The sequence below is a fragment of the Cibotium barometz genome, chromosome 34 (assembly GCF_041138505.1).
Source record: "Cibotium barometz isolate CiBa-2024 chromosome 34, ASM4113850v1, whole genome shotgun sequence".
In the NCBI taxonomy this organism is placed as follows: Eukaryota; Viridiplantae; Streptophyta; class Polypodiopsida; order Cyatheales; family Cibotiaceae; genus Cibotium; species Cibotium barometz.
Genome location: NC_141079.1, coordinates 31736854 through 31758758, shown reverse-complemented (window position 1 = coordinate 31758758; position 21905 = coordinate 31736854). Strand labels below are relative to the sequence as shown.

The 21905-nt window shown below is 44.8% G+C and overlaps 1 protein-coding gene across 2 annotated transcripts; it reads left to right on the top strand.

Moving 5' to 3' along the window:
- The first annotated feature begins 1064 nt into the window (after positions 1-1064).
- On the top strand, positions 1065-21266 carry LOC147618914 (histone acetyltransferase HAC1-like). Of its 2 annotated transcripts, none has more exons than XM_086774045.1 (16): positions 1065-1244; positions 7646-7887; positions 8005-8098; positions 8208-8955; positions 9113-10551; positions 10652-10948; positions 11050-11325; positions 11429-11557; positions 11655-11855; positions 12696-12838; positions 12951-13263; positions 13388-13530; positions 13600-13678; positions 19716-20111; positions 20247-20464; positions 20555-21266. In XM_086774045.1, exons 2-16 carry the CDS (start codon positions 7733-7735, stop codon positions 20664-20666), a joined length of 4743 nt encoding a protein of 1580 aa, XP_086630171.1. In that variant the 5' UTR covers positions 1065-1244; positions 7646-7732; the 3' UTR covers positions 20667-21266. The 2 variants fall into 2 exon arrangements, with proteins under 2 accessions (XP_086630171.1, XP_086630173.1); XM_086774047.1 differs by having other exon boundaries at positions 1066-1244; positions 7634-7887.
- The last annotated feature ends 639 nt before the right edge of the window (positions 21267-21905 follow it).

Below are 21905 nucleotides of genomic sequence, written 5' to 3'. Positions count from 1 at the left end.
TTCCCTGTTTTCTTTTTTGTTTTGCTATGGTAACTAGGGTTTTAGCCTTATCTCTTGGTGTGTTGTCTTGCACTAGTTATGTGCTATAAAAATAAATCTCTCTGATTTTCTATGATGCCTCATGTTTGTGTGTTATGTGTGTATGTCTTAGATGGCTCCCTCGCGGTGTCGTGTCTTCAGTGATGTAAAAAATACACATTTTTCGTTGCCCCCTTTGACTTGTGGCATCAATGTGGATGCCTTACATTATGGTGCTGTCCGTGCAGATGGACATGGCAAAGCTATCATGCCTCCTCGTCACAACATGCACATCTAGAGTCTCCTTGTGTGCGTTTTGTTACCTCTCTTGAAGGAAACCAAGGCCTATAGAACCCCTGCTGTGTCAAAAACAGATCTGGTGATGGTGATTGTATAAATCGTCACTTTTATCATTGTAAAAATTCCCACTAATATTAATATAGAAATATGTTTTTTGCATAATTTTCCTATTTCAAATGAATGGAACAAATGCAAATTTTTTTTGTGTTTCATACATTATTTTGAAGTCATTTAACTCATTTTAGATTTACGATGATAATTTTTATTTCTTATATTTTCAAGTTTTATTATAGCTTGTTGAAATCAAGTTTGTAAATGATTATTTATTATTATGGTCTTTTAACTTATCTTTAGTTAAAGTAAGGTTTCAATTACTTTGTAATAGCCTTAGTTTCTTAGTTAAACAAAGGTTTTAATTAATTAATTAATTAATACGCACGCTAAGTGGGCAATAGTATCTGTTACATATTAACCATGGACAACCATGGCACAAGGAGAGGAGAGAAAAGAGAAAGCTTGGATTTTTTAAAAATAAGAGGAAAAAATCCATTCGATTGATCCTTTTTATTCCGATTGACACTTTGTATTCGATCTACCCTTTGTATTCCAGTTTTCATTCTTGTGTTTCACTTTTTAATGTCTTTTACATACTGCGGCAATGCCAGCAACGCGCGAGTTGAGTACTAGTTAATAGCACCAAGATAGTGGTATTGTATAATTAATAAATAAACTCTAAAACGGAAATTAAGGATAGAATTAAGAAGCTATTAGTCTTCCTCTCTTTTGTTTTTGCTCGTCCCTTCACACGGCTTCGTTGCTTTTCAACCCCCCTTTTGTTTTTGCTTCAACTCTACCCTCCCTTCAGCGTAGCTGCAGCAGAGCAGTGGTTGTGGTGATTCTCAACTTCTGCAGCCCTAATTGACCAGGTATGCTCAGATTTTGTCCCTCGATCGAATCGAAATGTTTACGGCGTAACAAATCTCGCGTGTTTATGTAACATTTCTCATTGTTTCCTTCCGATGTCAAATACATGGCATTCTGTGTGGGATTTTCCCCTGATGGTTCGTGTGGCATTCGCCGGTGTTTGTGATGCTCTATGGGCTTGTGTGCGGGCTTGATATGGAGAGAGGGATTATTGTTGGTTCCGGTCCATGAGACCCATCAGCCAGTACATATCCGCCATGCCCTTAAAAGAGTGCCTCCGCTGCCCACTTAGCTGCTAGCCGTGAAAGAAACTAGTGGCTCGGTAGGTGTGATAGCGGCTGGTCCACTTCCTGGCAACAGAAAACACACCACGGCCATGGCCATAGTCTTCACCTTCAGTGTGGATGCGATTCAAGAATCTTGAGTTAGTGCCAGTAAGCAGCAGCGATAACAATCCTATTTGAATAGAGCCCTGTGGCAGGCACTGGCTAAGCAAGGATCTATCGAATGAAATTCATGAATGCAGAAAAAGGGGTCCACCTCAGGCGTCCCCACTTTGCAGAGACCCCGCTCCCCCCCCCCCCATGCCATTCCATGAAGAGAGCCAATTCAAATTGCAGCAGTTTTGTATGAATGGCACTAGCGTTGTCAGATAGTGCACGGCTCAACAAGAAGGAAAGCTCAGCAGTTAACAAACAGCTAGCCTACACCCGTTGGATGCACTACAAGCCCTCTCCATGAAGCTTAAAACTCAACAAGCTTAAAATTGATAGAATGCACGGAGGAAGAAGGGAAAGTGGAAACACAGGAGAGAGAGTGAGAGAGAGATGGACAGGAAACACAGGTATGGACCTGCTCTCAATATCATCATCCAAGGATACATGTCCCGAGCAAGAGGGGAGAAGGCCTTGTATGAGAGGGACTGTAGCAAACAATGCTAAGCAATGAAATAGAGTGTGCTGCATGGCTGTCGTCAGCTCGTGTCGTGAGACGTTTTTGGTTAACTCCTATAACGAGCGAAATCCATATATACAAGGTCCCATACTTGAACTTATCCCAACCTTTCAAGGTAGAAGCCGCAGATTGTGGCAACACTACTTGCTGCTGTTGCTAAGCTTGCCTTTGCAAGTTAAGCGGAAACAATGTTAAGGTTTTTTTTGTGTTGGAATTTGTCATGAATACCACTCTCGAGCTCACGTATGAATAAGCACAGGTGAATCTGGCTTATCTCATTGCTTGACTATAACACATGAGACCATGGAGCCATGGGGACTCGAATAGTGTGTTGGCTGCTTTGCACCAGCAATTGTTCTGGTTCTCGGAGTTATGAATTTTACCTTTCTTACCCATTAGATCAGAAAACAAGCTAGGTAGGTAGTCCACCAGTTAATGGCTAGGAATTTCATCCTCAACCGGCCACCGTTCTCCTCACCCTCCTTGATCACCAAGTAGTCACCTTTCCCAGGATCTGCGCCTTCTACTCTTCCAACTTGGTCATTTGGTCTGCGATTGCTCACATCATCTGCCGGAACATCTCTGTAACACTCAAGCCTGTTGCCCTAGCTGGGTTGCGTGGTGCACTCTAGTCCCAAGGTTCTTGATCTCTCTCGCTGTCAAAGCTCGCCATAGCAAGAAAACGCACTTCCTTTCCAGAGCGCAATCTGACCATCCACTTTGTGTGTGGGAGACTTCTGGAGGTTTCCGGAGGCTGACAACCAACTGTCCTTGGAGGGACAAGAGTCACTCTGAAGGGGTAGTCACCGAAGTCTGAAAACCAACCGCACGAGCGAGAGAGAATTTCTGGTTTCTTGCTGAATCTTCACACTTGAAGTAGGCTCTGATACCATTGTAACATATGCGGAAGCTTTCGGGGAGATCGGTAACTTCAATGCTCAGAAAAACAGCACACTTGTCGCGATGAAATTAACACACAAAACTGAATGTAGATGTGCAGAAAAATAGAGAGAGAGAGAGAGAGAGAGAGAGAGAGAGAGAGAGAGAGAGAGAGGGAGAATAGGACACAATTGGGTCCCGAATACCCTCTGTAGGGCCCCCACCACGAATGGTGTATTTGCTTTTATTAGAATGATGCAAAATACTGAAATAAAAGACTGACTGAACCTTCTTGGCTGAGATGGATCTCTGCCCTTGACCTTCAATCCTTCACCCCTTCTGTTTGAGCTTGATCTAGGCTGTCCTGGCCCTTGTTTCAGCTTCAGCACTTGATGAATGATGAGATAATTGAAATGATTTGTGGGCTGGGGTATTTATACCCTTCTGGACAGCAATTGGCTGGCTCAAAAGCAGTCGGCTGTCTCAAATTGCTCCACGACTGGAAAAATACAGCAAATAGACTAAATAATGCTGCGCATGACTGAATATTGGACTGGGCACTTAGGCGCACGATGAATGGGCTGCTGGGCACTGTGCGCATGAGATACTGGAGGCTGGGCAGCCTTGTATGGGCTGCCCCACACTTGCCCTACAGCCCCTTAGGGCTGGATAACCATTCAGCTACCCTTGCAAGAGCCCTAGGGCTGTCCTACAGCCCTCCTATGGCCCTCCCATGGCTGGTGGGTACAGCCAGGGCCTTCCTGGCCCTTATGGGGTTGGTCTTACACTTTCCCCATGCCCACAAGAGTCCTTGGGGTAGCCCTATGGGCTGGCCCCTTTCCTATATGCAAACCCTAACTGTCTACACAGTGATCTGGCATCCAGTATCATACCAGATACACAAAATCATTGACATCATTCCAAAGGGAGACTCACAGCGCAGACTGGCACCGTTTCATCTGACCTTGGACTCATGTGCAGGACAATGCACACCTGACCTCGGACGACTGGAATGGAACCCCGGCTAACTCGACTGGAATGGAACCCCGGCTAACTCGACCCGGACTGGGCTCACATGGGACCAGTTTTTCATCCCAGGTCCTGCACCTTTTGCACAGATATGTCTACGTGGCATCCAAGTGCGGGATGCACGTGACAGCATATCAGGAAGCTTTTCAATTGAGGACAACTGATTAAAAGCCGAGGAGTTGTCACTGGCCTTTGTATTTTGACATCCAAGGAACCAGGAACAAAGGAGAATGCTCTAGATTTATATTCCACTGCAGGGAATTGAGTATTCTAGGACTCGAGGGAGGTTGTCCAAGTTGTATCCAAAAGGAGCAACTCTGAGATTGAACAACAGTAAAGCTTTTGTACAAGAGTCATGGGACTAGCCATCTCATGGAGGCACTGTTTATCGACGAAGGAAATCAGAATTGAGTACATCGATATGAATACTGTTAGTCTACCATAGTCAGACACTGACATGCGTGGTTGAACTACAGTAGGAACTGGTGTAAAAACCAAAAAATTGTTGTCAAAACCAAGGAATTGTTTGTGCATTCATTTGTTCATTTGATTTATGCTTGTGAGCATATCTGTGTATGTGTGTGCCGAGACGCCCGGTTAAATCCAAGGATGAGCATGAACCTAGAAGTTACAACTTACAACTTACAAGTTATTATTCTATCAACTTGAATGTAGGTAAATCTCGATGACATCAAACTCACTACAAAGAACCTCATTCTATCAACTTGTTGCTAGTGGTTCTCATTCCACCACCACGAGCAGAGGAGGTATTACTGTGGCGAGTCGAGGCTTTCAAATTAGACGGGGAGGAGCTCGACCACCCATCCAAACATATCGTCGACGGGCTCTACTAGCTCTTCTACTTATTCTGCAGATGAGGATACATCACCTTGTCAGAATGGAGCCCTTGAGGATGTAGATGCCCAGAGCCCCGAGTATGATGATGATGGCAATCTTATCTCATATGGGGATTTTCATTTAGAATCTAGTGAGGAGCCTTCTCCTAGTAGTGATGAGAGTGAGGCTGGTAGTGGTAGATTCGATAGTCTAAGGAATCTTTTTAATGTATGAACCATGAATCTATTATCCACTCACTATTTTGAGTGTTCAATCATTCTTAATTTCCATAAAATTTAATGGTCTAGCTCTACCATCTAAGGTCTTGAAACTTCTCTCTCTCTCTCTCTCTCTCTCTCTCTCTCTCTCTCTCTCTATATATATATATATATATATATATATATATATATATATATATATATATATATATATATATATATATATATATATATATATATATATATATATAACACACCTCTAATGTTTCTAAAAAATACGAGTCTTTCGAGGTGCGAACCATACCCGCCTCGTACCAAACACCTCTGACGTTTCTAACAACCATGGTCAATGTTAGCTCTGTCGCAGTAGGTGCACCTCATCTTGCTTTTTGGTTTGAATGGTTGTCCCTTGCATGTCTTTGAAGCTACTATCCCCCTATGCTCAGCGAATGGCTCTATGTTTGGGCGGTGAACTAGATGCCCGAGTCTTTGTGCGTTTTCCTTTTTGTTTATGCTTTGTTGTAGGGTCTGTCAGCCTGGGGGCTTGACAGGAACTATGCTAATGCAATGCAAGCATAGTCAGTGGTCACTAAAAACATGAAATGGGAACAGAAACGTTCGAAGATTGGAAATGGGGAAACGAGTTTTTAGGGGTGGAAACAACCATTTCTTGTGACAATATCACTTGGGAATTGAGAAATGGCCATGGAAACGGATGGGGTCCTAAAACAGAAAAATCGTTTCTAGGCACCGAAACGGCCGTTTCCCGTGACTATGAATGCAAAAGCAAAAGTCAAAGCCGATAGATGCCCATACCCAAATTAGTAGCAACACCAGAACCTAGAGTCATGTGAGCCTAAATTCAAAGATCATTTCAGAGAAAGATGCACAGAGTTCCACTTCCGAGATATACCCCAAGATCAGTATCCCAGAGGATGTAACAAGACAAAGCCATAAGAGGAAGAAGAGCTTGAAGTGGGAAGTGCATTGTACATCCTAGTGCTCCAAGTTCAACACGAGGGGATGTCACATGCATCACCCATGTGAGTGCACCATGGACAAGGCTTCAAACATTAGCGGACTCAACTGCAAGATCACAAGTTGAATTGGTGCCTTTTGGGCAGCCAAAGATCACCCAAAAGGGTCCGAGCCAGGCACCCATGGGTTAGGCACCTTTTCCACACAGTGTGAATGTATAATGAGAGTTTTAACACATTTATGTGGACAAAAAGGGGCCGCCCAACCTGAAGGAATATTCTCCAATAAATAGGCAGCTAAGGGACATATGAGGGTATCCACGTGCCTGATTTGAAAAACTTAAGTGAGGAGCAGCCAAGGTGAGTTGTGGATCAAAAGAAGGACTTTCCCAAGCAGCCAGATTCAGCCCAGGAACAACCGGGCAGTAACATTTTGTTCCGGCATGTAGCATTACTTGCAATACATTCCATAGATTAGGTATACCATACCTCTTTCATGTGTATTTGCAGATAAGTGCAGTCCCTCAAAATGAGGAGCACTTGATTTGACAGGTGGGACACTTGCTTTTCACCTACTTTCAACGGGATCTTTGGTCTTCAAGTCTTCTTTTTCTGTCCTCGATCCTTTTGGTGTTCACTTGATCTTTCTTTAAATCGTTTGGTCCTCTCTCACAAAATCACTCGAGACTTTTTGTTCTTGGGCATCACGCACTTACAACAGAGAGTGGAGAGCTTCTTAGTTCCTGCTTAATATTGGCTTCTTGAATTCCTCGATCGTCCACTCTATTAGAACCATGTGCCTACAGGCAGCTATAGCCCGTCATTGGTGTGCATTTACAACTACCTAGTTTGTGAAAATTGTAACCTACTCTCATAGTCAATCAATTTACATCATCTCTTCGTGAGAGCTCACAAGGTCTACTAAACGCTACCTCTCTTATGCTACCCTGTACATGTCCTCAGTTGCCTTTGCACATGTATGTGACCTCTAGTAACTCAATAATGAATGACTACTATGCTCTATTGATTTCATAGTCACATGGAACGGGAAACGGGGACGGGGAACGGGTCCAAAATGCCCATCCCTTGTGATTGTGGTGTGTGTACGATGGGGAACAGGGGAACGTGGGACGGGAATATTTTGCCATCCCACCGTCTCGAGGTTTGAAAATGGCCATCCCCTATGACTATGATTGATTTAATGGAAGATCTGTGGGGAGTAACATGTCTCAAAATGCCTCACTCCCTGTGTTTTTCACTTTAATATAGAATAAGATATATGTTTGTACGTATAGGGGCTTCAAATGCTTACAGTTTCTTGGCAGTCATGTTTCTTTGCCTCATGCTGGCACATATCCTGTTTTATTGAGTAACAAGTGAATTGAAATGTCAAGTGCTATCTATATTCAGCTCCCAAGTGTTGATGAATAGAGACATAAGCTTTTGAACAAGATTTGGAAGCGGAGGCAAGGAATCTTTACTGGAAAGTATGTGAAGTGGTTTATACAGGTAGCATTCATGATGCCCCCTGATGCACACACCAATCAAAAATGGAGAGAGTAGACTAGCTCCAAGTTTTTTGCTTGAGAGTTCAAAATGCAAACTCATGCCCAGGTGGCTGGGCAGCATGGGCAGCCACCAGAGCATATGAATGGTGGTTTGCCTCTTTCTAAAAAAGGTCTGGCTGCATGGCGGAAGCCTTGGCACAGAGATGACGATGTAAATCTCCGCCGGGAGATCTTCTCTCAAATGTGAGTGTCCTTTGTGTTTATTTTTTCAAATGCTATGGTTGGCACCTGCATTACCTTTAAGGTAATCTATACTGCAGTCACACACACATCTTCTTTTGTTTTTTTTTTCTGCCACAGTACAAAACTTCTGCAGAAGCGTGTGTTGGAGAAGAAGGTGCCTGAGATTTCCAAGGATGTGGAGATGGCCTTGTACTTGGATGCTACCTCAAGGGTATTTTACTGTTTTCTTATGATATATCAAAACATGAACCTGTGTGCAGGTTCTTTTTGTGTTGGTTGACAGATGCTTATATAAGAGATTTATGCCTGTGTGTTGTCAGGAAGAGTATGGAGATTTGAATACATTGGAACGCAGGATTTGTTCTTTGATGCTGCGCTTGAGAAATAGTCAGAAGTCAGCTCAGCAGGGAGCACGACCAGGTTCTGGGTTTTCTAAGGCTTCCACACCTGGTTGCTCTGATGGTGCAGTATTCTCCCCTGGCAGTATCACAGATGCTTCGACTCCAGGATCAGGAAGGATTTTGAACACGGGTGGCGCTGCTACTGCTTTTTCTTTTGATGTTGGGAGTGTTAGCCCTGCAGCAAGTTTTTGTAGCAACATGTTTGCTTCAGTCAGTGGACAAGCCTCCTCATTGGGTGCATCTGGATCTGGATTTGAAAAAAATGCTCAATATAAGTCAAGTGCAGGCATTCCAAGTGCAGGGAGCTGGATGATTCCTACTCCTGGCTTGAATCTCAGAAACAGTGAGGTTTCTTGTAAGCCTCCAGATCTGCCCTTTAGCGATGGATCTATGAACAAGTTGAGTGAACCGCTGTTGTCTACAGGGTCAGGTTGTCAATACTTTGGTGGGGGGACAGGTATCCAAAGAGGTGGTCTGCTCAGCAACAGTGCTCAGCTGGGAAACATAGGAATGCCTGATGGAGTTCAGGTTATGGGGCAGGAACAGGGGCTTGTCAATGGTGCCTCTGTTTTTCATAGCTCATCAAATATGAAGCAGGGTTTTGTGCAAACTCATCCTCAGTATCCACATTATGTTGGTCAGTCACTGCCGCAACAGCAATTATATGGTAAGCTGGAGCCTAGGATGGTGTTTAGCATGGTTGGCTGATGGCATGTGTTTAATAGGTACCCTTTGTATTCTTTGATGTAGACAGTGTTGTTGCCGAGTGGTTGAACTCTATGCTTTGCATGTTGCTAAGGAGACTCCTTTTTTTTTGCATGCAGGTGTTACAGGGGGTGATGGGTATGCAGTAAGTGCTACTCGTCTTGTGGAAGGTAGCAGTTTCTACAACCCTATCTTGCCCACAGGGTTTGCAACATGTAATTCAAGCTCCTTGACTTCAACACTAGCAAATTCGATCCCTGGTATGCCTGCTAAGCAACAAGATCTTAAGCTCTCTCAGAGTTTTCCTTCTCAACCTTCATCTCAAGGTGGTACTTCAGCTCAAAGTCCCATTTTATCAATCCTCTCTCGACAGCAGTCGGGGAGGAGTCTTGTCATTCCAAATCAGTGTAGCATAGTTGGAAGTGATGCTGATGGGTTGAGATCACATGCACCTCCTCTTAAGGCCCCTTCAGATCAGTGCCAGTCGAGAAGGGACCAGCTCTCTTTGCCGCAGGCATTTGAGACGCAAGGAAACCAGGACGTAAGCTGGATGGAAAGGGGTGCTGAAAAACAATGTCATCTGCAGTATGAGCCACAGAAGTTGCAACAGCCCTTTCAACAGGGCTCATATGCTGTTCAACAGGTAGAGCACAGTGAACAGGCTTGCCAAGCTAGTAGTGCTGATACAGGACAATCAGAAGTAGTCAGCAATGATGACAGTCTGGCACCTAGCGGACTCAAGGAGATAGGCAACTTGTCACATTCACAACAAGTAAAGAGGCAGCAATGGCTATTAATCTTCTTACGGCATGTCAGCCGGTGCAAAGATTCCGGACAATGTTCTGTGGCCCATTGTGCAGTTGGACGTGAGTCATGGAAGCATCTCACAGCCTGCCAAGCTTATCCATGTCCATACCCAAGGTGCATGTCCTTGAAGTGGCTACTTCAGCATCATCAAAAATGCAGGAATTCCAAATGCGTAGTTTGTGGTCCAGTGCGCAATTATTTTTCACATCAAGCAGCAGCTTTTCGAGCTAAACTGCGAAAGGGTGTGAGTGTGCAACCTGCTGGCACTGTAAGGGATCCTGCATCTAATGAGGTGGATTCACCCCCTATGAAGCGAGTGAAGGTGGAAGATACATTGTCAACTCCAAAAGCTGTGAAAGATAAACTTAAGAACTTAATTGCTGTCACAGTAGATATTGAGCCTCACACCTCAGATCAAGGAGTTGGGTTGCCTTCTCTTAAAATTGAATCTCCTTCTGAATCATCTCTGAGTGCGGGATCACATCTACAAGGGAACACGAAACTTGATGCTGTGAATGATATGAAAGTAAAAGAAGATGCCACTCTTCAGGTAGCAGGCTCAGTGACCCTACAGACAGATGAGAAATCAAGTAAGCAAGCTGCAGTTGTCACTACTGTGGTACCTTTCAAAGGCACTTCAGATGCAGACAAGCCTGTGAAGGCAAAAATCTCTGGAATTTCGTACATTGAAAGCTTTTCCCCACAGCAAATCAGACAACATATCTCCAGCTTGCGGAAATGGATTGGCCAGGTATTGTTATCAGTATATTTGATATGTTAAGAGGCATTGTGAGAATTGCCTTGTTCCTGTGATTAATGTAGATTTTGCTTGCTTACTCTGTGTCTAGCAGAGCAAAGGCAAAGCTGAGAGAAATCAGGCTATGGAGCGTCAGATGTTGGCATCAGCTTGCTCGGCATGTGCTGTTGAGGATCTTTATTTTGATCCAATACCTAACTTCTGCACGCAATGTGGGTGCCGCATAAAAAGAAATGCTACTTATCATAGTACAGGCTCTGGAGAGAACAGCTTTAGTTACTGTGGGCCTTGTTACAATGCCATTCGGGCTGACATGCTGGAGACCGATGGTTTCAAGTTGCAAAAGTCTATGCTCGTAAAGAAGAAGAACGATGAGCAGCGGGTTGAAGGGGTAAGTTGAGCAAGACCATGATGCTGCAGATGTTCAGGTATTTGGTTATAAAAGCATCTTAATGGATTTTATATGATAATGACAAGTGCTTGGTTTACCAGTGGGTCGAATGTGACAAGTGCAAGAAGTGGCAGCATCAAATATGTGTATTGTTTAATGCTCGAATCAACAAAGAAAGGTCAGAGTATGTTTGTCCGGAATGCTGTATAGTGGAAATGGAGAGATCTGAAAGGATGCCTCGGCCTGTGAACTCTGTACCTGGGGCTAAAGACCTTCCAAGCACAGTTTTAAGTGACTACATTGAAGAGAGATTGGCCTTAAAGCTGGAACAAGAAAGGGATGAGCGAGCCAAGGCACTGGGAAAAAGTCGTGAAGAGGTGCCAATTGGATCTGTTTCGTATATATGTGTGTGTGTGTGTGCATGCATGAATTGTGATAAAATGCTGTTAACATTACCGTTATGCCTGTTGTACATGGCAGGTTCTTACAGCTGAGGGCCTTGTTGTGCGAGTTATATCATCTGTAGACAAGAAACTGGAGGTCAAGCCAAAGTTTCTAGAGCTATTTCAGCAGGAAGACTACCCTAAAGACTTCCTATATAAATCCAAGGTTCAAATCTACTAATCAATGGGGCTTCAAATGCATGTTTTTACAATGAACATCTATCATAAAAGCTTACAAGCACCAAAACTGGCACATGTTGCAGATGTTAATGCTTTTCCAGGAGATAGAAGGTGTGGAAGTGTGCCTGTTTGGCATGTATGTACAGGAGTTTGGGGCAGAGAGTCCTCAACCAAATCAACGGTGGGTGTATCTGTCGTATTTGGATTCTGTGAAGTATTTCAGGCCTGACACGAAGACTGTTAGGGGAGAAGCTCTTCGTACTTATGTTTATCACGAGATTCTGGTAATGTATCCTTCACATTAAGCATTTTCTTTGTATCAGAATATGCATCTATGCTGGCTGTTAATTGAGAGGGGCTTGGGCATGCAACTGCTCTCATGTTTAGTATATGTTGCATGTAAGGGCACTTATTTTTTTGTGTATTTGTCAAATGCACATGTGCGACTGTGTCTTGGTTTGGTAGTATCATCCTGGTAGAGGTTCTACAATACATGGGACTTTTAACAGGATCTAATTGGGGGGCAGTCAGGCAGGCACTTATCCTAATCATAGGACAAGGCCTTTATTGGGGTAGATGCAACATTGCCTACGGCCAAAGATGGGCTGCCTGATTTAAGCGTAAGGCCTCTACTTGGACTGATGCAGCATTGGCTATGGCTGTAAGGTGTAAGGCTGGGGTTTATGGCTCTTACAGCTTCTAATACATGCACTTGGTAGATGGAAGCCAATTATCAGTAGTACAAGACTTGACCAAAATATCATACTGTGACTTGGCATTTTGGTCAAGAAGCAGCCCACTGATGGTGTGCCAAATATCTAAGCCCACTTCAATTTACATGTCAACTCTCGGCCCAATGTAAAGGCCCCTTTCTTGCACCTTTCACTGTGTAATTTGGTGCTGGTTGCGTCTGCTGATTTTCCAGCCTCTCTTGGACCAACTGCTGCTGCCTGGGTTGGTTCAACTTGTATTGCTTGCTTCTGTAGACTCTGTGGGCTCTTGCGTCTTGTGTTCATAGTGGTGTATGTGAGACATTGACAATTGTCTAGATGTTTATTCAACTTTTGGTTGTATAATCCCTAGGAATTGCCAGGTCTAAAATGCTAATACTTGCCCAATGTTAGATTGCCTATCTAGACTACTGTAAGAAGCGTGGCTTTAGCAGCTGCTACATCTGGGCCTGCCCGCCTCTAAAAGGCGATGATTATATACTTTACTGCCATCCTGAGATCCAGAAAACGCCAAAGACAGATAAGCTTCGGGAATGGTGAGTTAATACTTCATTAGATTTGTGGGGACAGATAGTTTAACAAATACAAGGTTAAGATTTTCTTTTAGCTTCTCCAGTTGCTGATTAGAGTCAGTGAGCTCATTTGCAGGTACCTAAGCATGATATCAAAAGCAAAGAAGGAGAAGGTAGTGGTTGCTAACAAGAATTTGTACGATTACTTCTTCACATCAAATGGTGACTGTAAAGCCAAGGTAACCGCCGCACGCCTCCCTTACTTTGATGGAGATTATTGGCCAGGAGCGGCTGAAGACATTCTTCAGCAGCTTCAACAAGAGGAGGAAGGCCTCCATTCTCAAAGGAGGGGCAAGACCAAAAAGGCAGCTATAAAGAGAACAACAAAGACTTCAGCACAGGCAGAGCTTGCAGGCAATGTGTCGATAGACCTCCAACTTATGCATAAGGTAATAATTATAGTCCCCTCTCTTACTTTGACTTTCTTTAGTTAAAGGGATGATCTTGTTTGTTGCCCTGTGCTAGTCTTCAATTCACTCCAGAGTCGAGTATTGATCAATATTTTTGCCACAGCTGGGACAGTCTATTGTGGCAATGAAGGAGGATTTCATTATGGTTCATCTGCACCATGCGTGTTCACGCTGCCGTACCTTCATTATCTCAGGCCACCGTTGGGTTTGCCAACAGTGTGCCGGTAACTTCCAGCTGTGCAGTAGGTAAGCAACATTCTTCTGCATCTTTTTGTTGGGTTGTGACTGCATCGTAATGGTATCAATTTGTGGCAGTTGCTACGAAGAACATCAAAAGCTAGAAGAGGAGGAGAGACATCCTAGTGGCAAGAAAGAATGGCATCCATTATCAGTGGTAGCTCCCGTTTTAACAAAGATAACACTTATTTGCATGCTCTTATATATGTGTAGGCTCTGAAATGCAGAAAGCTCTCCTAACTAAGATGCACCATAGATGATGTTCACAGAATCCCCAGTCATTTGGGCGATCAGAGATCATATTGTCTTTCAAATGGAGGATGCACAAAGTGTTCTATTTGAGTTGGTTTAAACCATAGAAGGGACCACCTCCAGATTGAAGAGGAAAACACTGTTAGCAGTCATCTCCTGTCTGTACACTATGTCAGGGCCTCTGTTGTGGGTGTGCCGGCCCAGTTTTGGTGTGTCCCCATTTTTCCTCACTTCCATGTATTTTTCCCATTTCTTTCTGGGTGTGGGAGGGCTGTCGGCTACCTCTTTGTGCTGGCCGACTGATGGACTCTCACCCGACTAGATGCTCTGCCCTGGCCGACTGGAGACATGCTGGCCGACTGCCTTTTTTCTGGCCGACTGGCAGTAGCAAGTCGTGGGCTGCTGTCGGCTGTGTTTATGCTGGCCGACCAGCAGCCTGGGGCCATATATAATGGCCCCTTGCCTGCCCACATTGTTCATTGTGTATTCCGGGATTTCTTTGGTGTATATAGCAGAGTTATACTAGCTTCTCTCTCTCTTGCATATGTGTATTGCTCTCTACAGCAGTTGTCTTCATTTCCGCTGTGCATTCTGACAAACACATGGAAGATAGTGAGGCTGTATAGCCACACTTGGGCGGTTGGCAGGTGAGTGGACCTGACCAGTTTGATAGACAGACCCATCTCAACCTCCTCATCCAACAAGCAGCAGAATTGGTGCCATTTACCTTTGCCTACTACTCAGTCCTCAAGCATTTCCAGTCCCTGGAGTGCTTCCGCATTTTAAGATTAAGCTGGGTTGAGTCAGCTATCAGGTGCCCTAGAATGGCCCATATTGGAGGTCGCCTGGATCTGCTTCTATTGTTATGTTGTTGTCCATGAATTTAGAAGGCATCAGCTATTGCAGTAAAGAGTATTGCTCTTTGTCTTTATTGTGCTGGGCATCAAAGAATGACATGCTCTTTGGTCCTGCTGCATATTATATACCGTGCATGTTTGCAGCCCTTGGTTCTCATGTATGGATGGCACACCTCTCACTGCGGCAGGCTGTCCGACTGCCTATGTGCACATGCTTGACACATTCTCTGCCTGCCCAGGTCCTGTACACTGCTGTCCAGCCCGTCTCTTGCCTTGTAGGTGTGCCACAACTACTGTCACACACAGGAGAAGGGTTGCAGAGCCACTTGCTCTTTTTGTAGGGAGTAGGACTTGCGTGTTAACCTTGACAAGACAAAACTGTTGGTCTATCAACTACATTTTTGTTGTAATTGTCTAAGAAAGGAGGCTTTCCTCGTGAGTGTGGACAGGGTGTTGATTGGGGTTAGCAAGGTAGACAAGTTAAGGTTGTGGATTGGGCCTTGCTCTTGATGGTAAGTGACAACCTGAGTAGGGTTTGGTAGTGAGTTGTGGGGACATGGAAATTAGGCATATCGAATATCACAGTTGTCTTCAGTCCACTTGATGGTTCAGCCGATGCCTGGTCTACATCGTCCTTGTGTTTGGCAATCCTTAGTGTCAACCGTCATCAGTAAGTTTTCTGCATTTTAAAGTTCTCCAAAGCAGTAAAGCAAATGCTCTTGCTTGCGGAAGGGGCCCCTTAAGTGGTAGATTGGGATCCAATCTAGTGTCCACTCTACAGTCTCTCTCTACAGCTCTATCTCCTGTGAATAAATGACGATTAAAGTGGATTGCTTCATGCTCACTAACATGAAGGTATAAAGGCGGCCTTCTTGTGCGTGCTTATATTATACCAAACTCTATGTGCCTTGTCAATGCCGACTAAGTGCTACAAGCTCCAAGAGATTATCAATCCAACGTCACCAATCAACAGTCAATAGATTTTGTTGCTTCTCCACGTCTTTCGGCAAGAAGCTCCTCATGTCCACCAGAACTGGCGTTACCATGAGGCCCAAGTTCTGATGTCATGGAGTCTTTCCCCGAATGTAAAAAGCAATCAGTTTCTGACCTAAGAGTCTTGGGAAAAGTTCCAAACTCGCTTTTGGGACGGCCAAGACTCAACTGTCAGCCCTCTATTCTTGTCTCGATTTCCTCTACAGGTGCGCAGGCGTACTGGTGGTATGGGACGCTAGGGTGTTGTCGTCATGGCTTGGCTGACTTATGACAATTTGACCTCAGGCTCTAGGGTGGCTCTGGAATGGAGCTTGTGACCGGGAGGTTAGTCACAAGTCACAATCTATCGCGGTCATGGATTCAGATTCGATGCGGGTTACTTCTAAACCTATCAGGGTTTCTAGGTATATGGTCCTTACAAGCAAAGTGGTTGAGGAGCATGTGGTGTAGGGAGAGTTTGTGTGGGCAGAGATGAATGATGGATGAAAGTTAGGATGTGACTGGGGGTATGGGAAGGGAGAGGTTAAGGGCTGAAATATATGGCAGGAGAGGTGGTCTAGATTGTGGTGAAAGTGGATATGGATGAAGGTAGAAACTGCCGGCAGAGGGGGGCGTGGGTGTGGGGGCATGAGATGGTGAATGAGAGGTCAGCTTTTTATAGGTTGGGGGGGGGGAGTTGGGGGGATGAAGTCCTGGATGTGTGGCATGAGAGTAGGAGACCCCACAAGGTTGTCCAATGGTGTGGGAGCATGAGATGGTGAATGAGAGGTAAGTGTGGTCGGCTTTTTATAGGTGGGGGGGTCGGGGACGAAGTAGTGGATGTGTGGCAGGAGAGTAGGAGACCCCATAAGATAGTCCACTGTACTAGAGTCTCATGCATGAGAGAGAGAGAGAGAGAGAGAGAGAGAGAGAGAGAGAGAGAATTATATTAATGTCTACGGAAGGCCAAAACGGCCTATGAGACCAAATACGCAATACAAAGACCATGAAGGTATTAAGCCAAATGTTTGGGGCGAGCGAAAGAAAAACTTTTAAAAAAGTCCCAGTAATCATCTAATAAAGCTACGATGCCATGCATCAAGTACATTCACCTCAACTCAAAGATGGGTCTAATTTTTGGGTTTGGGTTTGTGGAAATCTTCAAGGAGGGCTCTGCCCTCGTTGTAGACTGTAACTACACGAGCTAGGTGTGAACATCCTTGCGCGACGTCTCGTGAACAATACGCGTGTGAACACTTCAAAATGTGATAGCCACAATGCACAAAACAATTGAAAGATACATCACTGCACAAGATAATCTGCAAGAGACAAGCACTGCACAGTACAACACCACTGGAGCTATGAACGGGTTGAACCTCCCCCTCAATACTGAATATTTAACCTGTACAAAGTTCCCAGGGGCTTGCCAGCCAAATAATTCAATGCAATGCAAATATGAAGACAAGTTACCTAAACAAAAGTGTGTCGGAGTAGACCGTTGATGCCGGACTCGTTGAATGAGTCAAAGTGACCTGACTACCAACCTCATACACCTGGAGCTGAGTGAACGTGTAACTGTCTTTCTGAGACCACACACAAATAGGCGCTTTCGTACTAGAGCCTGGCTCATTCAACTCTCTGAGAGTGTAGTGCAAGTCTTCGGGCTGTGTACACAAACATGTACTCATACAGCGCCAAGTACATGAAGACACTCGATAAAGTACTGGTTCTCTGTTGTTGTTGCCTGGTACTCAAGCAGGTACACAGGTAGATATAGAGCAGTAGGTACAGCTGGTGCAGATGATAGTACAAGTACAGCTGCTGACTCAACATGTACAGATCAAGTACACTGCAGGTACAGGTCTGGTACGTAGCAGGTACAGGTCAAGTACAGTGCGAAAACAGTTTCAAGCAGGCTGGGATGCGTGCACATGCATTATGCAATCGATGTATGTCCCCTTCTTGGAACTTGTGTCTTCTCGAGCATGGAAATGGCTCCGTGGGAAGCCTACAATGGGATCCGTGATAGTGGGTTCCACGTCCAGGCCACACTACAAGTGACAGGTGGCGTGGCCTCTTGTAGGTGTTCCGTTCCTCGAACTTGTGTCTTCCCGAGCATGGAAATGGCTTAGTGGGAAGCCTACACTGGGATCCTTGATAGTGGGTTCCACGTCTATCTGCCTTCTTGGTCACGCTCTTGCAAAGCATTCGCAAGTTCGCGCTGACGAAGACAAGGTCATTGGCACGCGAAGCTCCTTGGCCTCTCGTACCTTCGCACGAAATAGGGGAAGACCAGTTGGGTGGCCAAATGGTGATAGACTGCCCACTTTCTTTGGATCCCTGGTTCCACGTCCTGGCCACACTACGGGTGACATGTGGCTTGGCATCCTGTAGGTGATATGAATCCTGGCCTCAGTACGGGCGACCTGAAGCTCCCTGGTCTCTCGTACCTTGGCATGAAATAGAGGAAGACCACTTGGGTGGCCAAATGGTGACAGACTGCCCACTTTCTTTCTTTGCGTGAGAGAGAAAGAAAGAAAGACATATTAATGTTTGCAAAAGCCTCGGAGGGTATGTGAGACCGAAAAGGTAGTACAATGTATCCATGATGAATATTATTGAACCATGGAAAAGAAAAAACTGTCCCCATGCGAGAGATCCACAAAGAGTGAGATCTCATCGATATACAAACCAAATATTGTGGGAGAGATTGGGCAGCCCTGTTTGACCCCGGTAGTGTTGCAAATATCGTGAGAGAGCTCTTTGGTGCCCATATTCTACTACCATGACCCATGTCATGTCTGGTGGAAATTAGAGCTCTTGTAGGCGTCCCAACAAGCGGGACCGAGTCGAAGGCTTTGCAGAAATCCACAAAGCAGCAATATATGTGCTGTTTGTGTGTCTTCACCTCCTTGATGATGGCTCGTAGGTAAAGATGTGATCAATTGTAGGGTTGTAGTTTCTCCTCAAGCCTGCTTGCCAGTCTATATCCAGAAGCTGATCTCAGACTCTAGTATCGCCCATAAATCTTGGCCATTGTATGGCTAATCATTAGAGTCTAGTAATTATTTGGATCCATGGGGTCTCCTGCTTTGAGGAAGGGAACAATGGTGTTTGTGGTCCAAGCTGGGGGGAAGCCTTCACAAAGGGATCTATTAAGGAGTTATGAGAGAATGGGGGCTAATATGATGCTCATGTGCGAAATGGTCCGCATGTAGAAGGGATCTATTAAGGAGTAATGAGTGAATGGGGGCTAATATATGATGCCCATGTGCGAAATGCTCCGCACGTAGATCTTCATGATCTCTCGCCTTCCATTATGCAGCTTTAATAGAGCCACGTTGGCAGTATTGAAGAGGATAGATGACGTGGGCTGTGAGATGTCAGACATATGAGGTGTGGGCTGATCTGGAACATCATAAAGTTGTCGTGCATACGCTTCCCAAAGGAGAGCATCATTGATGGGTATTGGGGTGTTCTTTTCCTCCAAATGCATCCTTCTTAAAAAGAGCCGGTACAAGTCCTGTTTGTGTTTGGCTAGAAATGCAAGCTTCTTCCAAACGACAAAAGATTCTCTGCATTTCACGTTCCGAGATCAATGTGCGTTCTCTTTCCCGGAGGAGCTGAAGTCACGTGTTCTTGCATTCGGCATCATTCCCACCATGTTGTGGCTGTGATTTTGTGGGTGTTATGACTCTGTAGGGTGGAGCAACTCTGCAGATCAGTAAGCCTTGGGTGTCTACCTCGCTGCAGCTGGATCGCTTTGTCTAGGGAGATGCCCAGGAGGTGGGGTGGCACCTGTGGCACATGCAATGTCAGTGTTCCGCCTGGTCCGCCGAGTAGGGGCATCTGGGTCAGGGCTATCTCGTGGTCGTTGTCGAGGGCCTCCATCGTGGGTTTGATGAAAGAAGCTCGTGATGGTGGGCTGTGAGGTATCTGGGGTCTAAAGTTCAACCCTAAATCCTACATCTGTGTTTTCTTGCTGCAATACTGCAGTACAACCATTGTCAGACATACTTTGTTCGTTCTTGTGCTCTTGCTTTTGTGAGAGAGAGAGAGAGAGAGAGAGAGAGAGAGAGAGAGAGAGATGAACTGATGTGCTTTGCTTTGCAGGAAGAAGTGCATGATGTTCCTGATGATACTGTGGACAGAGATGAGATAATGGAAAGTGAGTTTTTTGACAACAGACAAGCTTTCCTTAGTCTTTGCCAAGGTAATCAATACCAGTTTGATACTCTTCGTCGGGCGAAACACTCTTCAATGATGGTTCTTTACCATCTTCATAACCCCAATGCACCTGCGTTTATCACATCTTGCACCATCTGCCATAGTGAACTTGAGGCAGGACAGGGTTGGAAGTGCCAAAGCTGCAGTGACTTTGATGTTTGCCATGTGTGCTATTCAAGCCAAGAAGAAGTCCAAAGGCATCCTCACAAGTTTGTAGCACGCTCCATGGCAGCAGATTTGTGTGCAGCAAACACAGATCTCAGGAAGCAGCGCATGCTACAGGTTTACTTTCACTGCCTTTTTGCTCCTTTTGCATGCATGCATGCATCCATCCATCCATGCTGAATGCATGTATCCGTCCTTTTAATTACTGTGTGATAACATCTTATGTAAATGATCTTTTTTTTGACCTTATAGCTAAGGATGATGCTGGAGGTTCTTGTGCATGCATCCAAGTGTCGAGAAGCATCATGCCAATATGCCAAATGTCGGAACATGAAAGATCTGTTCAGGCATGGTAACTCTTGCACAAAGAGAGCAATGGGTGGCTGCTCCATCTGCAAGAGGATGTGGTTTCTTCTTACTGCACATGCTCGAGCTTGCAAAGAGACGGTCTGCACTGTGCCTCGGTGCATGTAAGACTACTCTTAAAGCCTACAGGTCACTCCTTCTATTCCTTGCTTTTCACACAAATTTTATTGACTGTTGATGCTGGTTGGGTTCAGGGATATAAGGAAGCATTTGAGACGGACACAGTTGCAGCAGGAGTCACGGCGTAGAGCAGCGGTAAATGAGATGATAAGACAGCGTGCTGCAGAAGCTGCAGGAGTTCATTGAGGCTGGGGTCTGTTGCTGGTTTCACTTCATGCCATCTTCATGTATCATCTGTTTTCCTGACTCGTGCTGGGGCCCCGGAGCAAGTGTAAATACGGCATCAAGGATTGAGAGAAACATGGCTTTTGTAAAAGCATCAACTCACCCCGCCTTCAGGTACAGGTTTTGCATCTTATTATTCACAAAACCAGTAGTACTGTATCTATCAGCCTCTTGCGCGCTCGTGCACACACGGTGGTCAGTTCTGAGGTCTTGTATACGTAGAAGTGTATTGTTGCAAAAGCAAGGGTTTTGGCTGTAATTCCGTGGGAGTGTTTTGGGCAATGCTTGGCCATGCATGGTCTTGGGTCTAGGCGCCACTTGGAAAGGCTGGGTCTGTCTGCTTTTGTTATTGCAGCTTGTGGCCGGCCACATTTTTTTGGGGTGTGACAGTGCTGCATCAGATCAGATCCAATGAAGAAATCTCTGGTTTCTTGCACAATTTTTTGCCCTTGTATGGGGTTTCAATTTTTCCAAATACATTTGTATATTCTTATGGCTTAGTACCTTGTTCTTGATATTAAGTTGGACCCCAGAAAATAATGATATTTTTTTTTGGCACCAGCATTTTTTGTCCTCATGCGGCTACTTGGCACCAGCATTTTTTGTACTTCATTGCCTTTGCTTCATGAAACCTTGGGCACACAATGAGGCCCAATATGTAAGGCCAAATTCACATGTTTACAAGCATGCATCCTAGCTGATGAATGATGGATAAACTTGAAGACAATCTATATATGTCACTGGAGACTTAGTAATATTATGTATGAAAACAAATTTTAGGAAGTTAAAAAATGTAAGCATTTAGATCACCTAATGTAAGCATTAGAGTGTTTCAATGTCAAGACTGCTTGTAAATTTTATCAATGGCTGGCAGTTTTCGCTTTCCTTGTTGCTTTTAAATGGACATGTCAAAACTCTCAAAGCTTTTGCTCACTAATGTAGCTACTGTCCTTGTTACACAATGTAGTACCTAGCCTTTTAGAATCTGTCCTGGAACCTGCATCATGTTGTGAGATGGAAGAAAGGTGAGCAATTAATGAAGATTGCACCATTTTCATAGCCCAAGAAACAACCAAGGACACAAATTCCAAGGGAAATAAACAAAAACATGGTTTTCCTCTTGAAGGTAAGGAGAGGAGAGTAGAAAAGGCTTGGCTTGTTCTCTCTGAAGAGTAAGGAGGAGTGGAAAAGGCTTGGGTT

Excerpts from the sequence above, each read along its gene's own strand:
- LOC147618914 (XM_086774045.1), top strand. The coding sequence starts at position 7,733 with ATGCAAACTCATGCCCAGGTGGCTGGGCAGCATGGGCAGCCACCAGAG. Across the intron at positions 13,531-13,599 it reads AACTTCCAGCTGTGCAGTAG|TTGCTACGAAGAACATCAAA; the intron begins GTAAGCAACATT and ends AATTTGTGGCAG. Across the intron at positions 20,465-20,554 it reads TGCACTGTGCCTCGGTGCAT|GGATATAAGGAAGCATTTGA; the intron begins GTAAGACTACTC and ends GGTTGGGTTCAG.